The 25,681-nt window shown below is 36.4% G+C and overlaps 1 protein-coding gene across 1 annotated transcript; it reads right to left on the reverse strand.

The window, feature by feature from the left end:
• Positions 1–11,483: 11,483 nt before the first annotated feature.
• On the reverse strand, positions 11,484–21,723 carry ccdc105 (coiled-coil domain containing 105). Its single transcript, XM_039770149.1, has 9 exons — positions 21,569–21,723; positions 20,663–21,025; positions 18,813–19,079; positions 16,636–16,740; positions 14,735–14,885; positions 14,237–14,403; positions 13,258–13,353; positions 12,794–12,907; positions 11,484–12,391 (listed from the first exon to the last, which is right to left on the reverse strand). Exons 2-9 carry the CDS (start codon positions 20,939–20,941, stop codon positions 12,179–12,181), a joined length of 1,392 nt encoding a protein of 463 aa, XP_039626083.1. The 5' UTR covers positions 20,942–21,025; positions 21,569–21,723; the 3' UTR covers positions 11,484–12,178.
• Positions 21,724–25,681: the final 3,958 nt, after the last annotated feature.

Genomic DNA, 25,681 nt, shown 5'->3' on the forward strand with positions numbered 1-25,681 from the left:
AAGAGAAAAAAGTGAAGGATTGAGAATTACCCATCCGTTTTACACTTTAAAGTATTTGGATGATATCCTTAGAATGGAAAAAAATCTAGGATATGAGAATGACTTGACATAGTAGAGTTAAAGCACTAACAAGCCATGAAATGTAATTATTGGCAAGGATTGTTTTCTAATTAAGCAACTGGGTTGGAACAAAAATCCGCAGCCACTGCGGCCCTCCAGGAATGACTTTGCCCACCCCTGTCGTAGATAAACCCCAGCCTCTACCACTGTGTATTAGAATAAACAAAAGAATTTTCAAAGTAGAAGGGTTAGAAATTAGTGCACAGATTCTTTCCACGAAGTTATTTATTCTGGAAAAAAATTGAGGGATTTACAATATACAAAGTGAAACTGGTCCTTTTGGAAAACTGAACACTGACTAAGATGAAAATGGGAAATGTAAAAAAAAAAAAAACTGGACAACAATGTTTTTCAGTATTGCTTCCTGAAATATAGTTGGTGATTAAAATATACAAACACAAATATCATTTCATATAGTCAGTATCAAGTAGAAATTTCAAGAAACAATGAAATTAACTTTTATTGAATATAAAATGTTTAACCAGTTAAAGAAGTTGATATATAACGTTAGATTAACTGAGCAAAAATGTTTTGCTGCTGATTTTCCTTTTCTTTCATCATTTGATGCTTCTTGTTTCAGTGTCCACAGTAGTCGATTGGCACTAATAGACAGAGATGGGGACAAGTCACATATGATCAAGTCCAAGCAAGTTTCAAGTGTTAACCATCAAGTCTCGAGTCAAGTCTCAAGTCACAGTTAAGACAAATCAAGCAAGTCAAGTCAAGTCAAGGGTTCACCCTAAGCAAGTCAAGTCGAGTCCTGATAAGTTTCAAGCCAAGTCAAGTCAAGTTGCAGTACTAAAACAAACAGAGGTTAAATTTTCGATACGTTTATTTTTGCACAGAAAAATTTTTACAGAAAAGATGAACTTATATACATATATTATGTATCTTATTTGCACTGCTATATTTAAATTATATGCATATCTGTGCTACATTAATATCTGAAAATAAAATTGTGTTGCTTACACAAAATGTTTAAAACTAAGAAATCCAGTCTAAAATGTATAATGCAATTCAATCTGAAAGGATTAGTTTACTTTGACAACAACAATGTACAGATAATGTACTCACCCCCTTGTCATCCAATATGTTCATGTCTTTCTTTCCTCAGTCATAAAGAAATTGTTTGTTTTTTTTTGTTTTGAGGAAAACATTTCAGGATTTCTGTCTATATATAATGAATATGCAGTTTAAATGAAGCTTCAGAATGCCCGAAATGATTGGTTATTTTCCAAACAAATTGACAATTTATGTACTTTTTAGCCTCAAATGCTGGTCTTGTCTCCTCTCTGTGCAGTCTGTGTGATTCGGGTAAATACAGTTAATAGATGTCAAAAAAACAACAATCTCTTTTATATCTTTAATGTCAAAACATCCTGCAATGCTGTTTTACCTTTTTTGTAAAGGGCATTTGAGCTTCTATATATGTTAACTGTGTAAACACTGTGTCTGCACTTTTGCTGCAATCTAAGACTGTATTTACCCAAATCACACAGACTGCGCAGAGACAACACAAGACCAGCGTTTGAGGTTAAAAAGTATATAAATTGTCCATTTGTTTAGAAAATAACCGATTGTTTTGCTAGATAAGTCTCCTCCTCCTCGGCTGGAATCGTTTAGAGTCTTCTGAAGCTGCATTTAAACTGCATTTTGGAAATTCAAACTTCGGGGTGCCATACATATCCATTATATAGAGAGAAATCCTGAAATGTTTTCCTCAAAAAAACAATTTCTTAATGATCGAGGAAATGTTTTATATATGATGCTTTAATACTTATGCTGTCCATTATAAGGCACAGTAGGGGATTTATCCACTCTTTTTAATCTAACGTTAGTGATGAATCTCGTTAATTAAAATGAACGGATCTTTTTAATTTCAGCAGAATATAAATATAATGCATGTTAATATAGCCCAGTGATGAAGTTATGAAGCTTAATATACACGTTTCATACATAATATATAATCTGATATATTTGTTTTCTATTTGAACTGGTTTCATTGTTATACAGCACACAACATTTTGTTGTTATTGTGAGTGTACACAAAAAAATTATAGACACTTAACGTAACCGATTCGAACGATGAAATTATTCTTGTCTGTATGACCAAAAAGTTTTGAACGAGTTATTGAAGGAGAAGTGATTGCACCGACGCTTTCATCTTAGATTTTCATGCAGTATAACATTACACGAGCTGCCATTCAACTAACCACACGCAGTCAGTCCTTACAAACGCTTGAAAATGCGCACATTTAATATAGATATTATAGTTTACATGTAATATCGAGAAGCCCTTTCATTTCAAGTTGCACTCAACATCAAAATGTGGCTACGCCACTGGTAACGTTATAGCGTTTTATTTATGAGATGATCATCACATTTCTGATAAAAAAAACACGCAACCAAGGCCAAATTATGACAAACAGAAAAGATTAATTTAATTAATTAGTAATCGTTTTATTAAATTGACTATAAAGAATTCGACTTCCTTATACTTTCCTTGTGGTTTTTGAAGTGCGGATGAAATTTGATGTTGTGGTTTTTGTGTCTGATACTCTCGCTTTGCTTTCTCTGCATCTGGCAAATCTTTTTTTGTTAGTACGGTCTAGTTCAAAGTCCTTATAGCCAAACGTGACTATATGAGGAGCTCGACTATTGTCTGCCATGTTTGGCGCGGTTTGAGTTGTGCAGCGTTCTTCTTCTTCTTGGTAACGTTAAGAGTTGTGCAGCGTTAAGGCGGCCAATTATGGTGCTGCTGAGTCATAATTATTTTATTAAATTATTTTATTTTATTAAACGAATTATATTTAAAAGTTCAAGTCATTGTCGAGTCTTCCACTTTAAGTCAAGTCTCAAGTCACTTACTCTCAAGTCAAAGTCAAGTCAAGTCATTTTCCTCTCAAGTCAAAGTCAAGTCAAGTCATTTTCTTACTTCAATCAAGCAAGTCTCAAGTCCTGAAAATTGTGACTCGAGTCTGACTCGAGTCAAGTCATGTGACTCGAGTCCCCCATCACTGCTAATAGATACCACTGGCCCTGATACCACTTTCCATTTTTGTGGTGTCCTGTTGAAACCTGTTATAGGAGGTGCCATTGGACTGTGTTTGCAGAAGGAATGTGTCATACACGTGCGACTAGAAGGGAGCTGAGTCGACCAAATGGAGGTAATTACCCATCAGGCCAGGGGGTGGGGGGGTGCTCTAAACTTATTTCTGTTATTTCTGTAGGCTAAATAAGGGAAAACCTGCCTGATTTGTCGTCACTTTCATTTTCCGGTGCCCAGACTGACGTCACTTCCACTTCTGGCAACCTGACCGATGTCACTTCCGGTCGTGGCGCCTAGACTGATGGCACTTCCGGTTCACGGCATATAAAATCTCCATATTTCTAAACCAGATCAGTTTAGTCCTGGAACTCAACCTATCAACAACTCCTTGTTCTTTTGTTAACCTTTTGCAGCCAGGGACAATATACGGGTGGCAGACCCAAACCTTTCCAGTGTGTTAAGACTCATTCTTTCACAAATAATAAAATAGATGGATTAGGGGAAACAGCCATTCAAGGTCCCACAGTACCCTGATATTCTAGGTGGCAATGCATCTGGGCCAGTACACCCACAGGGTGTTTCTGGAATTATAATGTTGTGGGACAACTCGGTTGTGCTTCATGAGTGCCACCAGAGAGAGCTGTAGGGGAGAGCTATGCCTTTTTCTAAGGGCTTCTGTCTGCCCCAAAAGCACTGCCATCATGTGGTTCTATGGCACCAAAAGTGCTCCCAGGTCTGGCATAAAAAGGACTGCCTCACTTCAAACTGGGAGTTGTAGTCGGGAGGTAGAGGATAAAGCTTGATTAAAGGACAGTAGAGGAAGTACATTATGCTAGAGATAACTTGTGTGTATTTTTATCTAATACTAGCAGACCTGGCCCGCTTCGCTGCACGTTTAACTGGCAAGTTTCGGCAGCGGATCGTGGTTTTTCCAATCTAGACATCCTGTCTTTTTCAGATTCTTTTAACTGCCTGGTTTCGGCAGCCAATTGTCCTTTTCCCAATCTAGAAATCCTGTCTTCTTTAGATTCATTTAACCACCTGATTTTGGCAGCAAATCATTTTTTTTCAAACGTAGAAGTTGTTTCTTGTTGAGATTCGTTTAATTGCCTGGTTTTGGCAGCCAAGCGCTTTTTTTCCAACCTAGAAGACCTCTCTTGAGATCCATTTAATGGCCTCGTTGATTGAATGTCTTCCAAGGTAGTTTCAATACCCATTTCTTGCACGGAGTCTTCTCCCCTTTTATGAGTGACCGTGTAAGTACCGCGTGTACTAAACAGTAAATTAGTAAAGGAGAAAAGGATTAAACACTAAGGAAAAAGAACGCAAGACCGCGTCAGCTATGGAGCTCAGCTCAGAGCGAAATGACGTGAATGGGAGGGCACATGATCATGTGACTCCCCCACCCGCCTTAACTCTCAATCCCTCCACAAACACACAAACACAGTCTCTTGGATACCAGCTCTCCTTTATATATATACAGATAAAAAAAATTAGATGTGATTTTTGGAAGAGAGACCTTTTGAAGAGAGACAAAGAAACACTTTCATGTCCTGCAAGACGGACAAGTCACATCCATACTTACAACCTTTGGAAGCAAGTTCTGTGATACACATGCAGAGCAGGTTAGAGATAATAGAAGTAGGAAAATTCGAAAGTATCAAAAAAATGAGAATAAAAATCACATTAGCGCAAACAAATGGCAAATATTGCTCGGTGAAATAACAGAACAACAAAAAGAGATCGCATAGTGTTTGAGGATGTCTAGGGGACAAGAGAGACAAGGCAGTGAGACAAAAGGACAGGTGCTATACAAGCTTTTAAACATTAGAAGCGCTGCACGAAATGCAGATCATGTGGTACGGCAGACCCCCGGAGGGGTTGGCGAGCGAAGAGAGCAAGGGGCAAAGCCCCCTAGTTGTGTAATAAAATACACTTTATTTGAACCCTTGACTCTATTCGTGTACTTGTGTGTGGAATCTCTATTACATAAACCTTTCACCATGTACCTCGCTGACTGCACCAAGATCAGCAGAGAAGAAATCCAAGTGTGAATGTAGAAAATAAGCCTTTAGTAACATGTTGCACTTCATAGTTGTGTGTGCTTGAAACCTTTTGTCAACCAGCTGGATGTAGGTTGGTGCTTGGTAGTTGCCAAGAAAATTCTTAACATCCTTGAATGCCTTCCATGCAAATCCCTCCACCCTACTAACAGATTTTTAAACCATGTCATTGATGATATGTCTGATTTGTGAACTATCAAAAATGCCTTTCCTAATCTTGGCATCAGTTATTTGTGGACATATCTGTTTCAAATATCAAAATCCTACATCTTCCTTGTCCATCCCTTTCACGAAATTTTTTGTCACTCCACTGACAAGTGGTTTATGTGCCACATTTTTGTGATCTGTAGCCAAATGCTTACAGAGCGGCCAGTTTTTAATGTAATGAAACTCTTTAACACGACTGTACCATTCGCAAATGAAGCAACAGTACTTGGTATGAGTATATCCAAGCTGCATTCCTTGTAGCAGTGCCATACTTTTAGATTGTCAGGTGTTCCAGTATAGTTGCAGTACTGCATGGGTATACTTACAAGAGGAAATCACAAATATAGGCTAAAGCAATTAAACCATACATGACTGGAAAATGTAAAGGCCAAATGTGTTCAGGAAGCAAAATGTTTCTTGTCTGCTGTAATTAGTATAAAAATAATCCAATTGACATTTTAGTAGTAGTTTTTATAGGTGAAAATCAGAACGACAGCTAAAGTCAAAAACATGATGTTATTTTTCATTCCGGGGAAATTAAACAATAATTACTTTCAGGTTGGGAGTTATGAAGTACAGCATATAATGATGCATGCTGGGCAGAATTTATCATGAAGCTGGAAAGAGTGATTGGACCAGTAAAATTTCACTTTATCAGAACTTCAGTTCTGTAATGGTGGTGGGGAAATATTGAACAAGAAATGCAGAAGACCACCTGGGAAATATCTCTCAAGTTCCAGAGTGTACAGCGGACAATAGAGCTACCATTGTCTTATTTCATGAATATCAGAGAAAAATCTTTGCTAGTCCTATTAACATAATTTGAGTTTAAAGAATTTTATTTAAAATTTTAATATTATATGTAATACATCACTTTCTCAAGCAGGCTATGAGAATTAAATTAAATGACTCTTGGATGCAACTAGAACCCTAGAATAATGTACATTTTCAAATAAAGAGAGGTGATTTAATGTGCAGTTTTTTATCTTGAGGAAGGGGTTTGCAAGTAATTTGAAGGAGAATTGAAGTGTGAGGAAATAGTGACGGCAAGAAGAGGAAGAACGAAAGTGAAAAAAGTGAGAAGTTATGGGAGTGTAGGATTCATGAAGAAGTGAGATAAAAGACAAAACCCAGCTCAAAGGCATACTCTCTTAAGAGTTTTCATTGTTTTGTCTGTGGCTCATAAGAGAGCAAGGAGGAGGAGCAGGAGTTGGTTTAGCATCTGTATCTCTTCTGCCTCAGACCTCAAGCCAAAATAAAAGTTAAAGAAATGAGAGATTTAAAAAAATAATAACTCATTTAAACATCAGAGGAAGAAGTCACTTCGAAAAAAAAGGGGAGTAATCAAAAAAATCAGGCAGAGCTCTTAATATACAACAGTTATATGTTCTGAAAGTTTGATTTATTTTCCTTCCTAAGTTAGCTCAGTTTTGTTTTAATTTGTTACCAGAGCCAGATCTTTCACCAGCACTTCTCCTTGCAGCCTGTTAGGACTCTATTGCAGTTCATGTGTATCCTTCTCAATAGCTCATTTAATGTTTTTCTCCATTATATCTCCATATTGTCAACATCATCATCATCAATAACACCAGACATTTTTAAGCTGTTACACCTATTTATTCCTGTAATTAATTCAAATGTGACTTAAGTGAAGGTTGTGCAGTTTTGGTCTGTTGCTACATCATGATTACAGTGTCCTGAATCCATACCCCATGCCAGGACAACATCTGTGTGGATTTTTCATGTTTTCTCCATGTTTGCTTGATATGTCCTTCCACATTCCCAAAGAGTCAACAGGTTAGCTGACCAAATTGACCCACATTTCAGTGTGTGTGTACATGATTGGGTCCTGCAATGGTCTGATGCCATGTCAAGGATCGCTTTCTGCCAGTGCCAGCCCTCTGCTGCTCTGCATTGCATTTAGCAGATTTGAGAATATGATTAAAGTTGTTAAAATAAAGAATTAAACTGCAAGCAAACTGCATAGAATATTTCTTTGACTTCTTAATGATAATCTCTTCCTAGTTTTATGTAATTAATGTGATGCCTTTAAACATATATAATTGTATTCTATAATACCTGTTATTTGTTAACATAACTCACAGTTTCAAAAATATTTAAAAGAACAAAGTGTAATAACTAAGTCTTTGATTTAGCTAAAAATGTAAAATGATTTCCCGGTTCTAGAAAAAGTGATAAAAATATCAGCTGGTGAAAAAAGCGATTGAATTGGTGGGTAGTACTGTTTATTGTTATTGTTTCTATTTAAATAAACAATCTATATATATAATTCACTAAGGCAAGACAACCATGGAAAGCATGCCGGAAGGGGCGTGGATTCACTGAGCAGCCGGATACAATTGGACAAGTAAGACACCTATGGCGCACGCAGGTAGGAGCCACGCCCACCAACTCCTGGCACCTCCGAGCCACGTTGACTGTTCATAGAGGCATGTTTCTCACGGAGGTGAATCGCCATATGCAGCATGTAAAACGGTTTGCATGGGGTATCTCATGGGATCCTTAAAACAATCCTTTACAACTGAGGTTAAAACACAATGAAGTAAGCAGTCTTTAAAAACCGAGATTTCAGTTATGACGCACGACTGCGTGCACCATAGCAAACTGTTTTACACGCTACATACAGCAATTCACATCCGCGACAAACGTGCGTCTTCTTAGATGCTCCTGCAGGAACACGGAAAGTCCACGTGAGTCACAGATGCATCTGGACTGTACAAAGACGACAACGACTCAAGTGACGAGTTGGAGGTGGGCACATGAGCGATCGGCGGTCTGCCAGTTTTCAGTCACGGATGATTGTGTGTTGGTTCGTTCCGTGCATTGTTGCAAGGTTGCTTTTCTTGCTGATTTATTACATTACTGATTTTTCAAATGTTAATTTTCTCCCTGTGCTTAAAATCATTAAAAAAACGGCCTGATTGTGCGGCGTATGGTACGCCGCGGGTTAGCTAGTAATATATACTAGAGAAAGCAAAAAGTGGTACAAAAAAAGTTTTTCAAGTAATCACACCTGCTGAAGCATACCAGCAGTATTTACATAGTATAAGGGACGGCCGTCAACCCAATCCGAACGGGGTGCCCAAAACATGGGGGAAGGCGGCTGCTTTAGGGCACTGCCTCCCCCAAAACACTAGATGGCATCCTCCTTGGTTTACAGGGCACCATGGGACTTGGAGTTCAATATTTCAGCCCTGTTGGGTACCATGGCTGCTGCCAGGGGGTGCTATGGGAGAAGTGCTTGCAGAACATGTGGGTGGAAGAGCAGAAGCACTTCTGGGTCGGCCTCACAAAACGAGCCAGAGTTTGGAGGTGGAGGACTAGGCTTGCGAGGAGGAGTGGAAGCGACAGAAGAAGAAGAGAAAGAGAGAAAAGGACTGTGTGCCATATTAGGTAGTACTGTGTTATGAAGTGAGGAGCAAAAGAAAAACGCTTCTGCACCAGAATAAAACCTGTAAACTTGTGTATCAGTCTGTCTGTGTCAGGGTTTGGGAAGCGGTACGCCCCCTGGTGGTCCACAGTGGCATCCCAGATCCCTTTTCACTTTGTCTTGGCCTTTGTTTATGTTCAAATGCTTGTCATTTCAGACCATCACCTTTCTTAATTCAGAGACCAGATTGAGGTGAATACTCCCAGAAGCCATCACACCATACATATTTCTGTTCTGATAAGCATCTCCTTCTCTTGCCTTCTGATGACCCAAGTTACACACCCATATAGCAACACAGGGCATACTTCTTATGCAACTTGCACTTGAGTTTTCTTGGAAATCTTTGAAAATGTATAACTAATTTACTGGTCAAAAGTTTTAGAACTTTTTTTAATTTTAATGTCTTAATGTTTCGTGATATCAAGGCAGAGAACAAATAAACAGTGGCACATAAAATAATTCAAGGAATGATTAAGTGAACAAAATATTATTCACATTTTTGATTAATCAAAATAGCCACCTTTTGCTGATATAACAGCCAAATTGTGGTAACCCTTTTCATGGATAATGGCAGTAACTTTGTGCAAGTCACCAGTTCTGCTTTCAGGAAAAGAACCCCAAACCATCACACTTCCTCCTCCATGTTTGACAGTTGGTTTTACACATGGAGGAACCAACCTTCCACCAACTCAATGGCATACAAACACCCTGTGTGACGAACTGAATATTTCAAATGTTGTCCTTTAAGGAATGGCTTTCTTACTGCCGCACACCTTGTCAAAATCTGTAGCACAAAGTCTTCTTTTCACAGTTGAAACAGGGATTTGCTTTCTTCGACTACTGTAAAAGCCCTCTTGAAGCTGTTGTGCTGTGATATGTCTATCATGCAAGCTGGTGACACTCAGAAACTTGTCTTGTGATTGGGTTGTGACTTTGGATCCACCAGATCTCATCCTATCAGAGTTTCTTCCAGTTTCCAATTGCCTTTGGGTTGTGTGGGACACCATACTCACTGACGCATTTATTTTATTTGCAATTTCTCTAAATGAAATTATTAAATATGAAGAAAAAATGGAAAAACTGATATTGTAAAACTTTTGACCGGTGGTGTATACCTTCTATTACATTAATTTTTATCCATCTATTACTGTATTTGTTCTATTACATTAATTTTTATCCATCTATTACTGTATTTGTAATGTGTGGATATTTTCTCCTTTTTTGGATCTCACATATAATAAGTCAGTGGCACTTAAAGTTTAACAGCAATCTCCTTATCCTGCAAAAGTAGAGAAGGGGAATTGGGGAAGGGATGGGGGTACATTTATTCAAAGTGGCAATCAATGCCTACAACTGGCCCTTGCTGTGGTATATTGGGACAATAGGTCTACCACAAGTAGCAATTGTGAGCAGGAGCATAACGTAGACAGAACAGCACTGATGATGGAAAAAAAACAGGCAGGAAAGGAGGAGGAGGAGACCCTAAGAATTTCCTGACCTGGAACCAAAATAATCCAGTTAAACAGTTGAACCAATGAATTAGATAGTGATGGATAAAAGTACTTTCATTCATAGTCACCTTTTAAAGATCCTAGATATGAGCATTGGAAAAATGATTTTCTTTTTGAAAAAATGATTTAAAAATCATTTACTGTTGTTATAGTAGATGATATAGTAGGTGGAGGTTTTTTGGATGATTCCATAGATTTTAAGAAAAATAAATATAATGCAAGCAATTTCAAGTGCTATTTTAATCTAGTACAAAAACTGTAGTTTTATTGGTTACACTGTTGCTGCATCATTATAACGTACGTCTGTAAACAGTGCCTTATTTAATATGCAGTATCTGTCTCAAACTCCATCCATCGATCCATCCTCTTCCGCTTATCCGAGGTCGGGTCGCGGGGGCAGCAGCTTAAGCAGAGAAGCCCAGTCTTCCCTCTCCCCGGCCACTTCTTCCAGCTCTTCCGGGAGAATCCCAAGGTGTTCCCAGGCCAGCCGGGAGACATAGTTCCTCCAGTGTGTCCTGCGTCTTCCCCGGGGCCTCCTCCCGGTTGGATGTGCCCGGAACACCTCACCAGGGAGGCGTCCAGGAGGCATCCTGATCAGATGCCCGAGCCACCTCATCTGACTCCTCTCGATATGGAGAAGCATTTGTTCTGTCTCAGACTCAATTTACTTTATTTCATTCATTCATTTTAGTTTCTCCAGAATGAAACTTAATCAAAGAAAATGTAAAGTCTTTCTTCTGGAAGGAAGTGTTTGTGTACTTAAAGTGCAATCCCTTCATTATATTTATCATTTGTTTAAGAATAAAGATGATTAGTAATATAGTTTAATCCCACTTATTGATTGAAGAGTTTGTAACATCAAAGATGTTAACTAGTGCACCCAGGTCATTGTTTTTTCTGAGTTTTTCTTTTTCTGTTGTAAAGTTATGCAGTATTCTGATTTTTTGACTATAGTCTCTTTCTCAGGATCCACAATATGATCAATTTTTGTTTAACACAGAAAAACAGAAATATGTAAAAACAAAGAACAAGGCACATACAATAGTTAAGGTTAGGTGTCCATTTGGATTTATTGTTTTCTTTAACCAAGGACAACCAAACATAATTATATCTCACTAATACCTAAATTTTACACAAAGAAGAATATCAAAAATATGATCTGCATCATTTTCAATCTGTCATTAGAAGACAAGTTTCCATAGTTCAATTTTTATAAGATTCCTAAAAAGGTGAAAATCGTAATTAATGATTAGGCCCCATTCTTTGATATATGTTCAGTTTTATTAAGGGGATATGTATTGTACTATATTCATGGCCATATGGAGTTCTTTGGTGTCTCCTGTCACTCGGCATTTCATTTTGTATTGCATGTGTCTGAAATTAAGGCCCTCTCAAAGTAGAGATGTTGGGTATAATCAGAAAGTGATGGGGACTGGGGATCTATACTGTATCATGATTGTTACTTGCCTTTGGCACATTTTTCACTTTATTCTACAGTGCACCATACAACATGACTACAAATATTAATGTGGGCAAAAAAAAACAAGATTTTCTGCAAGGGTAAAAAGATTAATTTAATGAAGAATTATATTGGTAGTTTGTTGGTAGAAATAACTTCCACATGCCATGAAGTCTCCAAAACCTTAATGGATATTATTCTATATGTTACACACCTGGGATGGCTACATGAAAATGTTCATGAAGTTTATTTTTGATTGCATTTGGTGAAAAAATATATGTATCTTCATTTTAATCCTTAATTTTATGAAATTTCTAATTAACGCCAGGGACAAGGCACATCTCCTGCTTTTACATCAGTATGAATCCAGCGGTGGTTGGAGTAGCGTCGTCGCATTCTGACCACTGCAGAATCAATTTTGCTGGCTACCTTTTTCCTCTGGAAATCATCTTCTAGTTGATTATATGCCAAGTTCAAATGTCCTATGTCCCGGTTATTGGTATCCATGGCCCTCTGGAAACCAACACATCCCTGTGACATAAACATAAAATAATATTAATGTTCTCAAATGTGGTTTTGTGAAGTTATTTTTTTGTAATATTTTTATCTGCCTTCCCCTGTTTAGAGTTGCTTGCAGTGTGAGCTTTTCCACCATCTCTGTATGAGAAATAATTTAATCAGCATACTCACACTCACTTCCAACAGCCAACTTAGAGTCACCAATCACCCTAATAACATGCCAGTGGACTGATGAAAGATGTCAGAGACCAGAATACTGAACGAAAATTCAGATTTCCACACACGAGGCACCCTTTCTGGAAATTTAACCTCCAAAACTGTGAGGTAGTAACTCGACCATATTTGTGCCAACATGACATTCCTAATTATTTAAAAATGTAGATAAAATATTTTATATTATGACATATAGATAACCTGTATCACAGCTGCAGCTTCAGGCAGCTGAGTTCCTGGATGTCGCTGATACACTTGAACCAGTGGTCGGTCCAGCTTCTCTCTGGAGAGGAAGTCACTGCTATGTGTGGGACCCTGAAGTAAAATAGACACAAAATATTGTTTATTAAATGCTGGTATTTATCATGTATACTATAACAATTTCAAATCCACTTAATTCAATTCAGTGTCACAGAGCAGAAGCCTATTCTGTCATCATTGGGTGCACAAGAGGAATCAACCTCGCATGCCATTTCATTGACATGTATATACTCCATGTATGAGGAGTGCCAAGAGAAAACTCACTCGGGTAAAACATACCAACTCCACAAAGACAACAACTGGGCATGGGATTCAAATACAGTGCCGACCTGTTGACATTTGCACCAGATCAGAGCAATCTGCAACAATGTTTACAGTGTTCAAGAAATCATATTGCTACTTACAAGGGCCTGTTCCTTGAACAGCTCTGTTTCATCATACCAGCGCTTTACTCGGTGGATGGCATTTCGTGTTTGACCAGAGCCTATATTCAGGCGTTGCTACAAGGATAAAGAAAAAAATATGCATACAAATTGTCAAATTAATATAATAATGCAATCAAACTGAACTATGATCACCATTTTAAGCATTGCATGTTATGCTTGCAACCAAGTGTGAGGAGTTCTTTCTCTTTTACAGGATATTATAACATGTCATTATTTTTCCCATGACCATGAAGTGGATTGTTTGTACATAAAAATGGAGAATGAGATGTTTTTCATTTAATGTATGAAAAAAATATATTAGTTGATGAATAAAACATTTTTAATGCCTGAATGTGTATACAATTCACACAGAAAGAATAACTGAACTAAATTTAATACTCCAGTATATTTTCACTGATATGTATTTTCCTATACAGTAAACTGCCTGATTGAGGCTCGATTTCCCTGGAGCATTTTTAGTTCTTACAGCCATTCTATTTTGTGCCTTCCCTGTATATTAAATGTTGTGATTTGTTTTCTTCTTGTTTCCTTGTCTTCTGTTTTCAAAATTTCTTAATGTGAGTATCCAGGGTACAAAATGGAAAGGGAGGTGCTTGCATTGAAAACTGTGCCCTGCTGGAGATCAATGAAAGAGGCACAGTAGTGTGGTACACCTCAGGAGGTTTTAGGTGGGAATAAAATGAGTGCTATAAAAATGTTTCTGTATCTTTTAAAATGTGCAAACTGCAAAAAGTGTGAAAGACAATATCTTATATACTGTCCCTTGTTAACTAACTGAATTGTTTTTCCTGTTCTGTTCATCTGTTATTTTACTATTATCATTCACTGACTCTCAGCATTGTCCATACATAGTAATGTTCTTGAACTATTTTATGATCCATCACTCTACAGTCAAAGTGTTCAATAAATCTATACTTTACTTCTGAAGTTCTCATACCATTAAGCCAACAGTCTCTGCAACCTTCTGGGTGACACCATCATTGACAGACTTATCAGCGGCTTGCTGGTGACGTTTTGCACTTGCAACACTTTGTGTGATTTTTTGGCGAAGCTCTCTGGACTGAGCACAAGCAAACTGGGCTGCTTCAATCACTTCCTTGCACTCTGATATTAAAAAAATTCTAATTTATTAAAATAAATAAATTCAAAGCTACAACATTTATTTCTTTTACAAAATCACAGCTCTGCTCTTTGAAACTGATTATCCTATTCATGTAATGGGCTAACTAGAAGACATATGCATATACAAGTACTCAGCCTTTTCTACACCTCTATATTTTCAGAAAGAAATGATCATAGCCTTTCTGCTAGAAACATGTATAAATTAAACATGTCTCTATATTAACATTATGTACTATAGTACTGTCAAAACACATTAAGAGATATTGATTATTCCTATATACTTTCCTTTATTTATATTTAAATGAAAACATACCTGGTGTAAAGGGCCCAATGGGGTTGGGCTTGATATCTTTATTTAGTGAAACGCTAGTGGATGTATCTAGTACTGCATTTGGAATAAGGTCCAGAACCCTGCTTCGTTCTGACACACAGGTCAAAAGATTCTTGCGACAAGCACATAGAGTCTAAAATAGACAAAAATGATCACTTCAACTTATTATTTTAGGAAAATATACCTGTGCCACTTAAAGTGATACGTAGAAGAATGCCTTTCTCTTTTTTTTTTTTGAAGAAGGCACAAACTAACATTTCCCCAAACAAGGTGTCTTTTTATTTTCCTATTACAGTACAGTGCGAGAGAGAGAGAGAGAGGTGTTAGGAGCACGTGCTTATACAGCGCATTGCCGCACCCACCACATGAAAAACCAACTCAGGATCCCAGATTACGACCCGAGTGCAGCCATGCAATGGGTGACATCTCAGCACCACATTAGTTCACCAAGCTGTATATACTTCACTTCTATTCAGCTGGAAAACATTTAAGAATGTATTTTACTAACTGAGATTTAGAAAATAAATGCTGAAAGAGTAAAATATGAGGCTTAAAATATTTATTTGGATTAGTTTTCACTACTTACAGCAGCGGTTCTCAAACTGTGTGTGTGTTTGGGGGTATGCGTCGAATAAATGAACAAGAAATCAAAATTATTTTTTTTACATTTTTATCCATCCATTTTCCAACCCGCTGAATCCGAACACAGGGTCTCGAGGGTCTGCTGGAGCCAATCTCAGCCAACACAGGGCAAAAGGCAGGAACCAATCCTGGGCAGGGTGCCAGCCCACCGCAGGACACACACAAAAACACCCACACACCAAGCACTATTTCAAATTTAAATTTGCAAGCATATAATCACAACGAATGCATTATAACTAAAATTAAACTAAAACATTTCTAAGGCATAGATCTAATGACTAATATGTGCCTGCTTTAAAGTACACAGCCTCTCCAGGTTTGCTTTGATATTCGACATTGACACTCTGAGCTCCTTTTCTATTTGAAGTTTGTTTCTATGACGAGCGGCGCGGTTGCTGCTGCTTTTATAGTCTCGTATTTTCAATCCAGAAAGTTCGAGGCGTATCGGTATCTGTCACGAACATTCGGGTAACAGTAGATCAGGTGATAATGCTGCGTGACTGCACCACATTGGCAGCGTAGCCAATATTGCCAAATTGAGTTGAATAATTTACTGCTTATTGGGTTATTTTCATGATACAACTAACAGCGGTATAATATTTGTGAGACGAAAATACGTTCGTCTCGTGCAGATTGACTTCATCGGTGTCCTTGTTTACGAGATTTTTAAGAGTTAAAACATACTTAATCGTTTCTTTACATAAAAAATAATTAAATAAGAATAAATAATTTATTATTTGCTTTTGGGATTAGAATTACTACCAAAAACCACACAAGGCATTTAACAGTTAGTAAAGCACTTTAAATAAATACAGTACATTGCAAATATGTAATCGAAGTTAGCCTAACACGCAAATCTTATGGAAGTAAAAATGATAGGATACCGCGACACCGCACGAGTATCATATCTTTGTTAGTTGTATTATGGGTTATTCTCATCTATCTTATATTATGCAGGGGGCGCAGAATTATTCCAGGTAGAAAAGGGGGGTGGCGGGGTGGTCGAGTCGGGGGGTTGGGTTGGGCGAGTTGGGGGGTGGAGGTGTGCTCGAAAGTTTGAGAACCGCTGCCTTACAGTAGGAAATAAATCAGATGGGTGTGTTTTCATTTACGCTGAAGGAACTTTGATTATGTGTAAATATCCTGCCTATGTACCTATCATGTTCTGTAGTCTAAATATTTTTTCAACATAATATAATATACGCAATCAGATAATGAAAATCTGTCAAATAGACGATTACCTGTTGTTGGTCTTTTGTTTCTTTAAGCACTGCTTCCAACTCAAACTTAAGATAAGACAACTGCTTCCTTTCCATGTCTAATAAGGTGTCTGCACCATCATGCTCCTGGAAAAAAAGCAAAACACATTACATAGAGTTTAAAATATCTACACTTTTTGTAGAATGAAATATTTGAATAATTTGTTTTGGAAATATTGATTTATATATACGTGTTTTACAGAGTGCAAGAACTGATGTGGAGTGCCCCAGAAAGAAAAACAAAGAATGTAGCCTAATGCAGTTTGTAGGAGTATAGTGGTAGAAAGCTGGTAAGAGTAGAAAACAAATTTGTACAGCTTGACGCAGGAGAATTAAGGAAAGTACATGATAATGAATGCAAAACTAACAACAAATAAGGTGTTGTTCTTGCTCAGATGTTTATTGTTTTAAGTAAAATGAGTAGCCTGGTAGTATGAGGGAAAACAATGCCATAGAACCAAGCATAAGTGGTATGTTCAAAAGCTCTCCATGCCAAAGAGCAACTCCTTGCAACCTTCACTAACAACTATGCTCGATTAAATATGCCATTCAACAAAGTGCAATATGGACTGGTATCCAATGTACCTTTTATGCCGTTCAGTTATTCTCTTTCTTAGGTGAGAATATCAAGATATTTACTGTGTATTCTACATAATGTTATCACCAGGACTTTGCGCCTTCTGCAGCACAAGTCCAAGACTAACTTATTCAGTTAGTGCTTCTAGTTAAAACAACAAGTGCCAATTTGTGATATGCTAGATAGCCAATGCATACATAGTGCAAATGAAATGGTAATGTTGCCTACAGTGAACATTTGTGACTCAACCAGACAGTTTATGTTTCTATTCATTTTTAAATTTATATTTATAAAAAAAATTTAAACAGACTATTTGATTGATGATACAGGCACCTGCCACCCAGAACTTTACAAAGTTAGAGCTACCATGTATTTTACACCATGCCTGTTTCCAATTTCACTGCTTGTCAGTAGGTGTCGATATAAGACTACCTACACTGTTCAATTCATACATGTATAGGCACTAGTAACTTGTTGCTAGGAAAAAAAAAAGAGAAAAAGGAAGCTTCCTTTTGCATTGTTGATTAGCTGAGTGCCAGCTCCATGTTCAGTAGCTCAAATGTGCATGAAAATGAAACTACTATTTCTAGATGTACCTGTTTCATATGCATAACAAAACATTTTATTAATAAGATGCTTTTCTCGTGCTGAAAGCGCCAAATAAACATTCAAATGGAGAAACACATGAGAAAGACAAAGTCCAGTAAGCAACATTACTTCAAAATAATATAATAAATATTAAAAATAATGTATGGCAATAAATACATTAAAATTTAAATAAAATATGAAAAGTTAAACTACTACTGATGCAAAATAATATAGATATTTTATGTGCAGGTCACTTAACATTTCCAATGTAACAGGTATATATGGAAAATGAAACTTGAACCTTAATTTCCATTTCCATGATTCAGTAAATATTCTTATTAAAAATTTAGCACATGGTATAGAATTACATGAGCTTCAGCCTAATTAATTAATCACATTTTAATATCATAAGCAGTTGCCTGTTCTTGTGGAAAACTATAGGGGACCAGTGTACAACTAAGAAAAGCATTAATTTTGCTAGAATATAACAAATATATATTGTGTTATGTTTATTTCATTTTGGTTGATTAGTTTTCTTTTGAAATGGAAGAAATAAAGGCCTGCTTCACTACTGAAAATATTACTGAAAGCAGCCATTTAACAGTGTAGTTCTGACATGAAGTGGAACAGAAATGTGCCTATGACAAAATAACATTAGACCTCCCAAAACTGTAACTTGTGATAAAAGCTATAAATGCAGTATGGAGTCTTGCACTCATTTTATTTTTCTGCCAAACTTCAGACATTAATGTGCCTTCATTTTGATAGAATTCTGTTTTAAAGACTACTAAAGAATTTCAAATAATAATAATAATAATAATAATAATAATAATAATAATAATAATAATAATAATAATAATAATAATGTTACTAAAGAAGTGAGCAAACAATCATACTTCACTACATCTTAAATGAAAATCACTAGTTATATGGAATAAATGACACTTGAACCTGAAGTCCCAGTTAATTTCTTTTCCAGCTTTACTCCACTCACCTTTTCATTGATAGCTGGACGAAAAGTACGCATGTAGATACTCTGTTGATTCATAAGAATATCCTTGCGGAGACAGGCCAGTGCTTTCTCTAGGGATTCTCTTCCCCGAATCAGCCTCTTTACTTCTTCATTCACACAAGCTGTTAACTGGCGCAGCTCTGAAACCACAAGCCGTACATCTCGCATATAGGCTAATGCTATATGGTTACTCTCATCTGCACAAAACACTCTTAAGAAAGGTAAGGGCCAGCATATTTTTTGGGAGGTCTGGGGAAAAAAAAACATAAGCATTAGTGAGACATATAAAATAGGATCTTTAAAGAGATAGCTCAAGAGACATGACAATCCACAACAAAGTAATCGTCAGCAATGTTAATCTGTCAGATGTTTTGTCTGTGATTTTATTACCATGCTTCTTTTAACTTCACCTGTTTGTTGTCTGATATAAATCTTGTAATCAATATTTAACCCACTTCCTATTGTCCAAATGACTTGAAATTTTGAACACTTACTCACTTCCAATGACAATACATGAATCAATAACCAGTTCCACTAATTGATCGATTAATCCATGTTAATTAAGAAATTAAATTTTCATATGAAGAAAAGTTAAAGATTTCACCAATAGATGGCGCTAGTAATAGATAAAAATATTAAAGGAAGTGTTAAAATATTGATTATAAAATTATACTAAAAAAACCCAAAGTTGAAAATAATATATATATAAAAATACTTTTTAAAAACCACACTTATATTAAGTTAAAATGTGTACTAAACAGTAAAAAAAAAAGTGTGGGCACTTTTCATCAATCAATAAAATCTCACCAAAAGTGCCCACGCTTTTAATTTACGAGTGACGTATGAGAGACTTATTTTTTACTTTTTAGTACACTTTTTAATATAAGTGTGGTTTTAAAAAGTTTTTTTTTATATATATACATTCTGCACTCCCTTCTTCAGCAGCAACTGTACATTTTACAGACAGACAGCTCTTATCATTGAAGTTCTAGCCATTTACGAACTGTTTTCCACCAAAGAAATAAAATGTTTGAACAGAGTCAGACATCTTATTCCATAATAAGTGATGATGGAGTTGTCCTTTGAAAGCATTATTCCACCTATTTGTTTCCTACTTTTTCCAATTCAGTGCTTTGTGGAGCTCAGAGCACAAGGAAGGAGAAAACCATGGGTGAAACACCTGTAATGGTTACTGAAAAGACACTCTACACCATATGTAATGTTTAAACAAATCAGTATTTTAAACAGCTTTCCTCTAAACGGCTGCTTGAAACATATTGGGATGAAGAAATAGAGAAGTTATTGTTTGGAATGGAAGATGCCACAGTAGAAATTGCCTGTTTACTCATTTCTTTACATTTTCTAGTTCGGGACTGTGGGAAGCTTTAACATAGCAGGAAGCAAAATTCAGGAACATGCCTACAATATGATACTGTATAAAAAGAAGCTTTACATAGCTGTTATAAAATCATTTTAACAAAAACTACCTGTCTAACCTTCCATTTTATGAAGTTTCTGTAAGTTTTTTATAATGACATGGTGAACTGGAGACTTTCCTGGGAGCAAAACAGGAATCTGCCCTGAATGGAATGGAAGTTCACCACAGGACACATCATCACGTACACACACAGTGTCACTCAAAATGATGCAGTTTAAAGAAACCAATTATCCTAGTCTGTGCCTCTCTAGAAAGTGGGAAGAACTCAATACCCAGAGAAAACCCTTGGGGACTTTAAGACCATGCAGACTTTGTATACTCAGAAAATTTTACACCCACAATGCTGGCTTTAAAACTAAAATATAAGGAAAATATATAGCTCATAAATACACACCTGTAGATGCTCTTGCGGTGCTGTACATGGCCTTTGATATTCATTTTCTTGTCCCAATGCATGTTGAGCTTCATCTGCAATGGTCCCCTTCTCCAGCGGTTTGATAAATGTGTCACAACTTTGACTTCTATAATTTCTATTAGTTTTAGTCTTCACCTTAGTTGGGGATTCAGATTTTTGGACCAGTGTATTAGCTAACTGGATTGCACGAAGTGACTCATTACGCCAAGACTGGGGGCCGATGGTCACTGTGGCAATGGGAAGAGGCTGCAAAGGCATTTTATTATAAAAGAGGTAGACTGGAATGGCCCTAAACGACCATCTGATTAACTTTTCACAGGCAAGAGATGTTTTTATTTCTACCTGCAAAAAAAAAGTATTATAATGACCATCTTAAAGAACCTTAAAGAGCCAATATGGAAAACAGCACTATTTTCATTTTGATTACATTTAATTGGAACACACAAATAAGTTATAATTTAGCTTAATGAAGTAAATAACTCCACAAATCAACGTGATGCTTTAGAATGTGTATTTATATGGCAAAAAAGAAATTAATTTTCAACAAAGGAGACTGGCTAACATCTCCCTGATTAAAGATTAAATTACTTTCCATGAAGAACATACAGTAGGTTAGTGCCATTACAGGTTAAACAATACATTTGTATTTTAAAATATTACGTTAGCTAACTTTAAAGTAAATAAAAGGTTTTAACACTTAAAAGAACACCCGTAATTATATCCAATTATTAAGTAGCAAAAGTCTCCTTTAAAAGTTGTATTCAATATACTTTTAAATATTCGCAGCACTTTTAAATATTATATAGTCCATCAATAAATTGTAATATAACTGTAATGGTACAGTTTGAAATATAGTATCACTAGCAGCTTTAGTTCATTGCTCACGCTTTAAGGCCAGCCATGGTCAGTGCGGTTATCCAGGCTCGTCTGTATTTTCTTAGTTCGGGTTTTTTTTATTTATATATTTATTTAATTATTATTTTATAAAACGCTCCAGTTTACGTCCGCTCTGCCTCAGAACTTCATCTGCGTCGTTACCGTGGAAACCGTCACTACGGCAACTGTGAAACACGAGCTAACGTTTACACAGGCGAGCGCGTGCAAGAGCGTACGCCGTAGATCACGTGGTGCAGAAGGCTGTTTAATTATTAATAGTGCCTCCAAAACGGACCTCAGTTGCACTCTCCACAGCTCTCTAGAAGCTAAAAAAAGGTCGTGTATAAGTGTGATAGCTAAGCCTGTAGAGATATGTGTTCTGTTAAGTTGGTGGGCTACACAGTCTTGCACTAGTTTAAAGCCGTGTTTTACTGCTCCTAATATCTGGGTTCTTTTTTGCCACCGTTCACTTCAGGTACTTCACGCATTCCGCTAGGAGCATTGCATTTTTCTGCGCGTATACCAATTTCCTCCTCTTCCAAGACGGGATCTTATCGGGCGATTGTGTCCTGCGGCGAATTCACGTCTTTACGTTTGAATAGATTTCAAATTTTCTTATCACAGAACTTCTGCGGCCAAACAACTGCCCCTGGCGACATAGTATGCTGATTAGCGTTTGTCTATAGTTGTTTTCCTGGTTTTAATGTATGTTTTCTGAAATCATATCACGCCTGTCTGTTTATTCTTGCTTGAATTAAGTAGTAAGTATTCAGTGTAAAATAAGATTGGATGTCTTTCGAGGTAACCAGTCTACCACGGGGTTCTCCTCGCTTAAGTTTAACTTGCAAAATTATTGAATTTAGTACAAAGGTCTATTGATTAATAATATTTAAGTTTTTAAAGACCACATTATAACATGAAATTAGTTATTTTTGGATTCATATGTAAAGATATAATAGGGAAAATGAACGGAATGAGATAATTATATTAAAGGAAGAAACTTGTGTATAATGTAACAATATACATGTGAATGGAACTTTGCAAAGAGCAAAAGGTGAATTCAGGGACAAGTAGTTTAAAAAGAGGACAACCAACGTGAACCAGTCAAGCTTAACCAAGCAATGATGGATATAAGCTTTATATAAAATCGAGTTATAATAAAAGAGATTTCATCCAAACTGAATAAATAGTATAGAGCTGTACGTAACTTAAAATCATAAAGTATATAAAAATACTACAGTGCCTTTCCCCTGAGGGTCACATCAAATATTTTTATTGAAATAAATGAGCTGCAGATACCTTCATATAAGTAACAGCTGGAAACCCAACATACAGAGAAAGCTGAGGGAAATAAAGTAGGAACATTACTTACTTGAATTATCTTATTGCTGGCATTGCCAAATGTAATACCGAAAAATGCTGAAATCAGCACACGAGAGGACCAAAAACCAACTGTGATCCTAGACTACAATGCCACCAAGGGGGAGTGGACAACTTGGACAGTCATGGGGCCCCACCAGCACCAAGTGAATCACTATGCGCTGGTAATCTTTTACATTATTGATGTTTCATCCTGCAACGCATTTGTCATTTGGATGGAGATCTTTCATGAGTGTAATGTTTCTGTATAAGAGGCGTATCTTCCTTGAAGAGCTGGGGAAGGCGCTTGTGGTACCACATATACAACGGAGGCAGCACATGCCAAGGACCCCAGCTGCTGTAGCTACCGTGAGGGAGATCCAGGAGAGGACTTAACCTAGTACACCAGTGCGTGAGGTAAGTAAGTGAGTAAGTAAAACATAGTAATCATCATCCTCTTCTTTCTAGGTTGCTGCTGGGGGAAAAAGGAAAAGGAAGAGAGGTGCCAGGTCTGCAAGCCATCTGATGATGTCAAGATGATTATGACCTGTAAAATTCATTTGCACAAAGCACACTGTGATGACATTTCCCTCATGTACTGTGTAGATGCACACACATGCATGTACCTTCTTCATTTCTACCTACTAATGTTTGTGTATTTCTGGTTCTAAACAGTGCATTACTATCACAACATGATGACACGTCACTTGTGTGCTGTGGAGACTCACAGACACACATACACACACACTATGTTCATATTAATAATCTCTTATGTTTTTGTTTTTGTTAATTTCTGGTTCAAAAATAGTGCTTAAATAAAGTTATATATGTATATAGTTGCATATGTAGGTCTTTCTAATGTACATTAAAAAAAGTTTGAAAATGCATTTTTTATGAAAAACGAATGAATTATCCTCATTGAACCATGATCTGTGAGAGGTTAAATACACCATTCCACTAAATATTGATTGAAATGGTTAGTAATGGAGTTAATAATGAGATATAAACAATGTTTATTGGGATTTTTTGGTTTCTGACACTTTTCGATTAAACATGCCCCGGGTCAAATTGCTGTTCCTGAGAAACAAACTTAACAGGAGGGTTAAGTGCCATTGTGAAAGCCCCAAATTAGCTTTTGATTAAAAAATTGGTGGGTAGAAAAATGTGAAGCATTCAAAAGTGTAAGACTGGAAACCCAGCTGCATAGAAGGATGAGAATACTGCTAAACCCTCAGGTTGGTTAACTGCATCACTCAAAGGCTTTAGCAACAGACTCATTAGTGACTCTGGGCCAAACAGGATCACTGAACGTAAAAGTTATTTGGCAAGTATATAATTTAAATTAAAGAAAATAACATATGGCATACTTTTCTACATGTACAATAGTAGTTGCTAAAATATTTTGGTGCATGCATACTGTAGAGGCACATTTAGATTTAATTACTAATCTTTAAGGTTAAAGGGTTCAATTGTTGAAGCTTTAATATTAACAAAAAGTGTGTTTTATCCTCACTTATAAAACAAAGTGCAAGGAGTTACTATGCCATATGAGTACTCATTTAATAGATATATATTTGTGTTCATATTTTTATGTTTTATTTTATAAGATATACAATAATGTCATAAATATCATAATAATTGTAAAAAATAATTTAACTATCCATATTTTCTACTGTGCATGTTATATTGTACTTTCATATACAGACCCAAAAATATTCTTTACAAGTTATGATCTCTTTATCAGTGATATATAACACCTTTTAAGTTAGAGCCACAAGAATTATCAAGAATAAAAAGAATACAACTGTCCGTACCTCATTCACATCCAGACAGGGCCCACCTAAAAACTAGCAAGAAAATTCCTCAAGCTAATTTTTAAATACATACAAAGAAAACTAAATTAATACAAACATGATTGTCTCAGTTCCTCAAATCAGGACTGAGATCCATTTAATGTTGTTGAAGATTTTTCTGGAGTTCTAAGACTGTTCCAAATACTTATGGGGTATTCAGTTTTATTGTTATTCACAATATCTGTCATAATTTGTCAAAAAACTTTTTCTAAGGTGAGTTAAGGTGGTTATACATTTTACAAAAAGTGATTGCTATGCTATTATCTTTAAGTATTCCCAGTTCCCTGAGAGATTATAAGAGGATACAATATGTTGTAATATTTCCTCCACCCCAATCTGTTCATTCAAGAAAAAATATTTATTGTAGTTAATTAATATAGATTGTGAAATGGCCTCTCATGATACAACACAGAGTGCACTGGTGTTTACAAAAAATTAAAAAGACCTATTTCATTAAGGTATATATGCTTCAATGACTTTAAGTTATACTTAATATTTATCTGAGGTAGACACATTCCAGAGCAACATAAATATCTGAAATCTTTATGGTTAACTGCAGCAGTATTCAAAATATGAGGGTTTTTCCTTTTTCATTATTTCCAATGTTGTATTTGGTTCTGCTTTCACTTTTATCGGTTTTATATTAACTGAGGAGACACACACACGTCTGAGTATTATAAAGATTTAAGCCATAGAAGAAGGTAAATAGCATAGTACCAAACTCTGGTTTGGTGGAAATCTCCCTTAAATAAAACTGATGGTGAACCTTGCTTCCATCATTGGAGAAATGGTGCCAAAGTGGTGAATGAGTGTTTTTACAGCATGAAGTAGAGTGAGATAGACAGAGTTCTGCCTTTCTTTAAACGGCTTAGCTAAATTGCTTGAAATGAGCTAAATATTTTTATAAAGT

The sequence above is a fragment of the Polypterus senegalus genome, chromosome 11, assembly GCF_016835505.1.
Source record: "Polypterus senegalus isolate Bchr_013 chromosome 11, ASM1683550v1, whole genome shotgun sequence".
In the NCBI taxonomy this organism is placed as follows: domain Eukaryota; kingdom Metazoa; phylum Chordata; class Cladistia; order Polypteriformes; family Polypteridae; genus Polypterus; species Polypterus senegalus.

Excerpts from the sequence above, each read along its gene's own strand:
- ccdc105 (XM_039770149.1), bottom strand. The coding sequence starts at position 20,941 with ATGCCTTTGCAGCCTCTTCCCATTGCCACAGTGACCATCGGCCCCCAG. Across the intron at positions 13,354-14,236 it reads CAGAGACTGTTGGCTTAATG|CAACGCCTGAATATAGGCTC; the intron begins GTATGAGAACTT and ends TTATCCTTGTAG. Across the intron at positions 12,908-13,257 it reads TGTTCAAGGAACAGGCCCTT|GGTCCCACACATAGCAGTGA; the intron begins GTAAGTAGCAAT and ends ATTTTACTTCAG.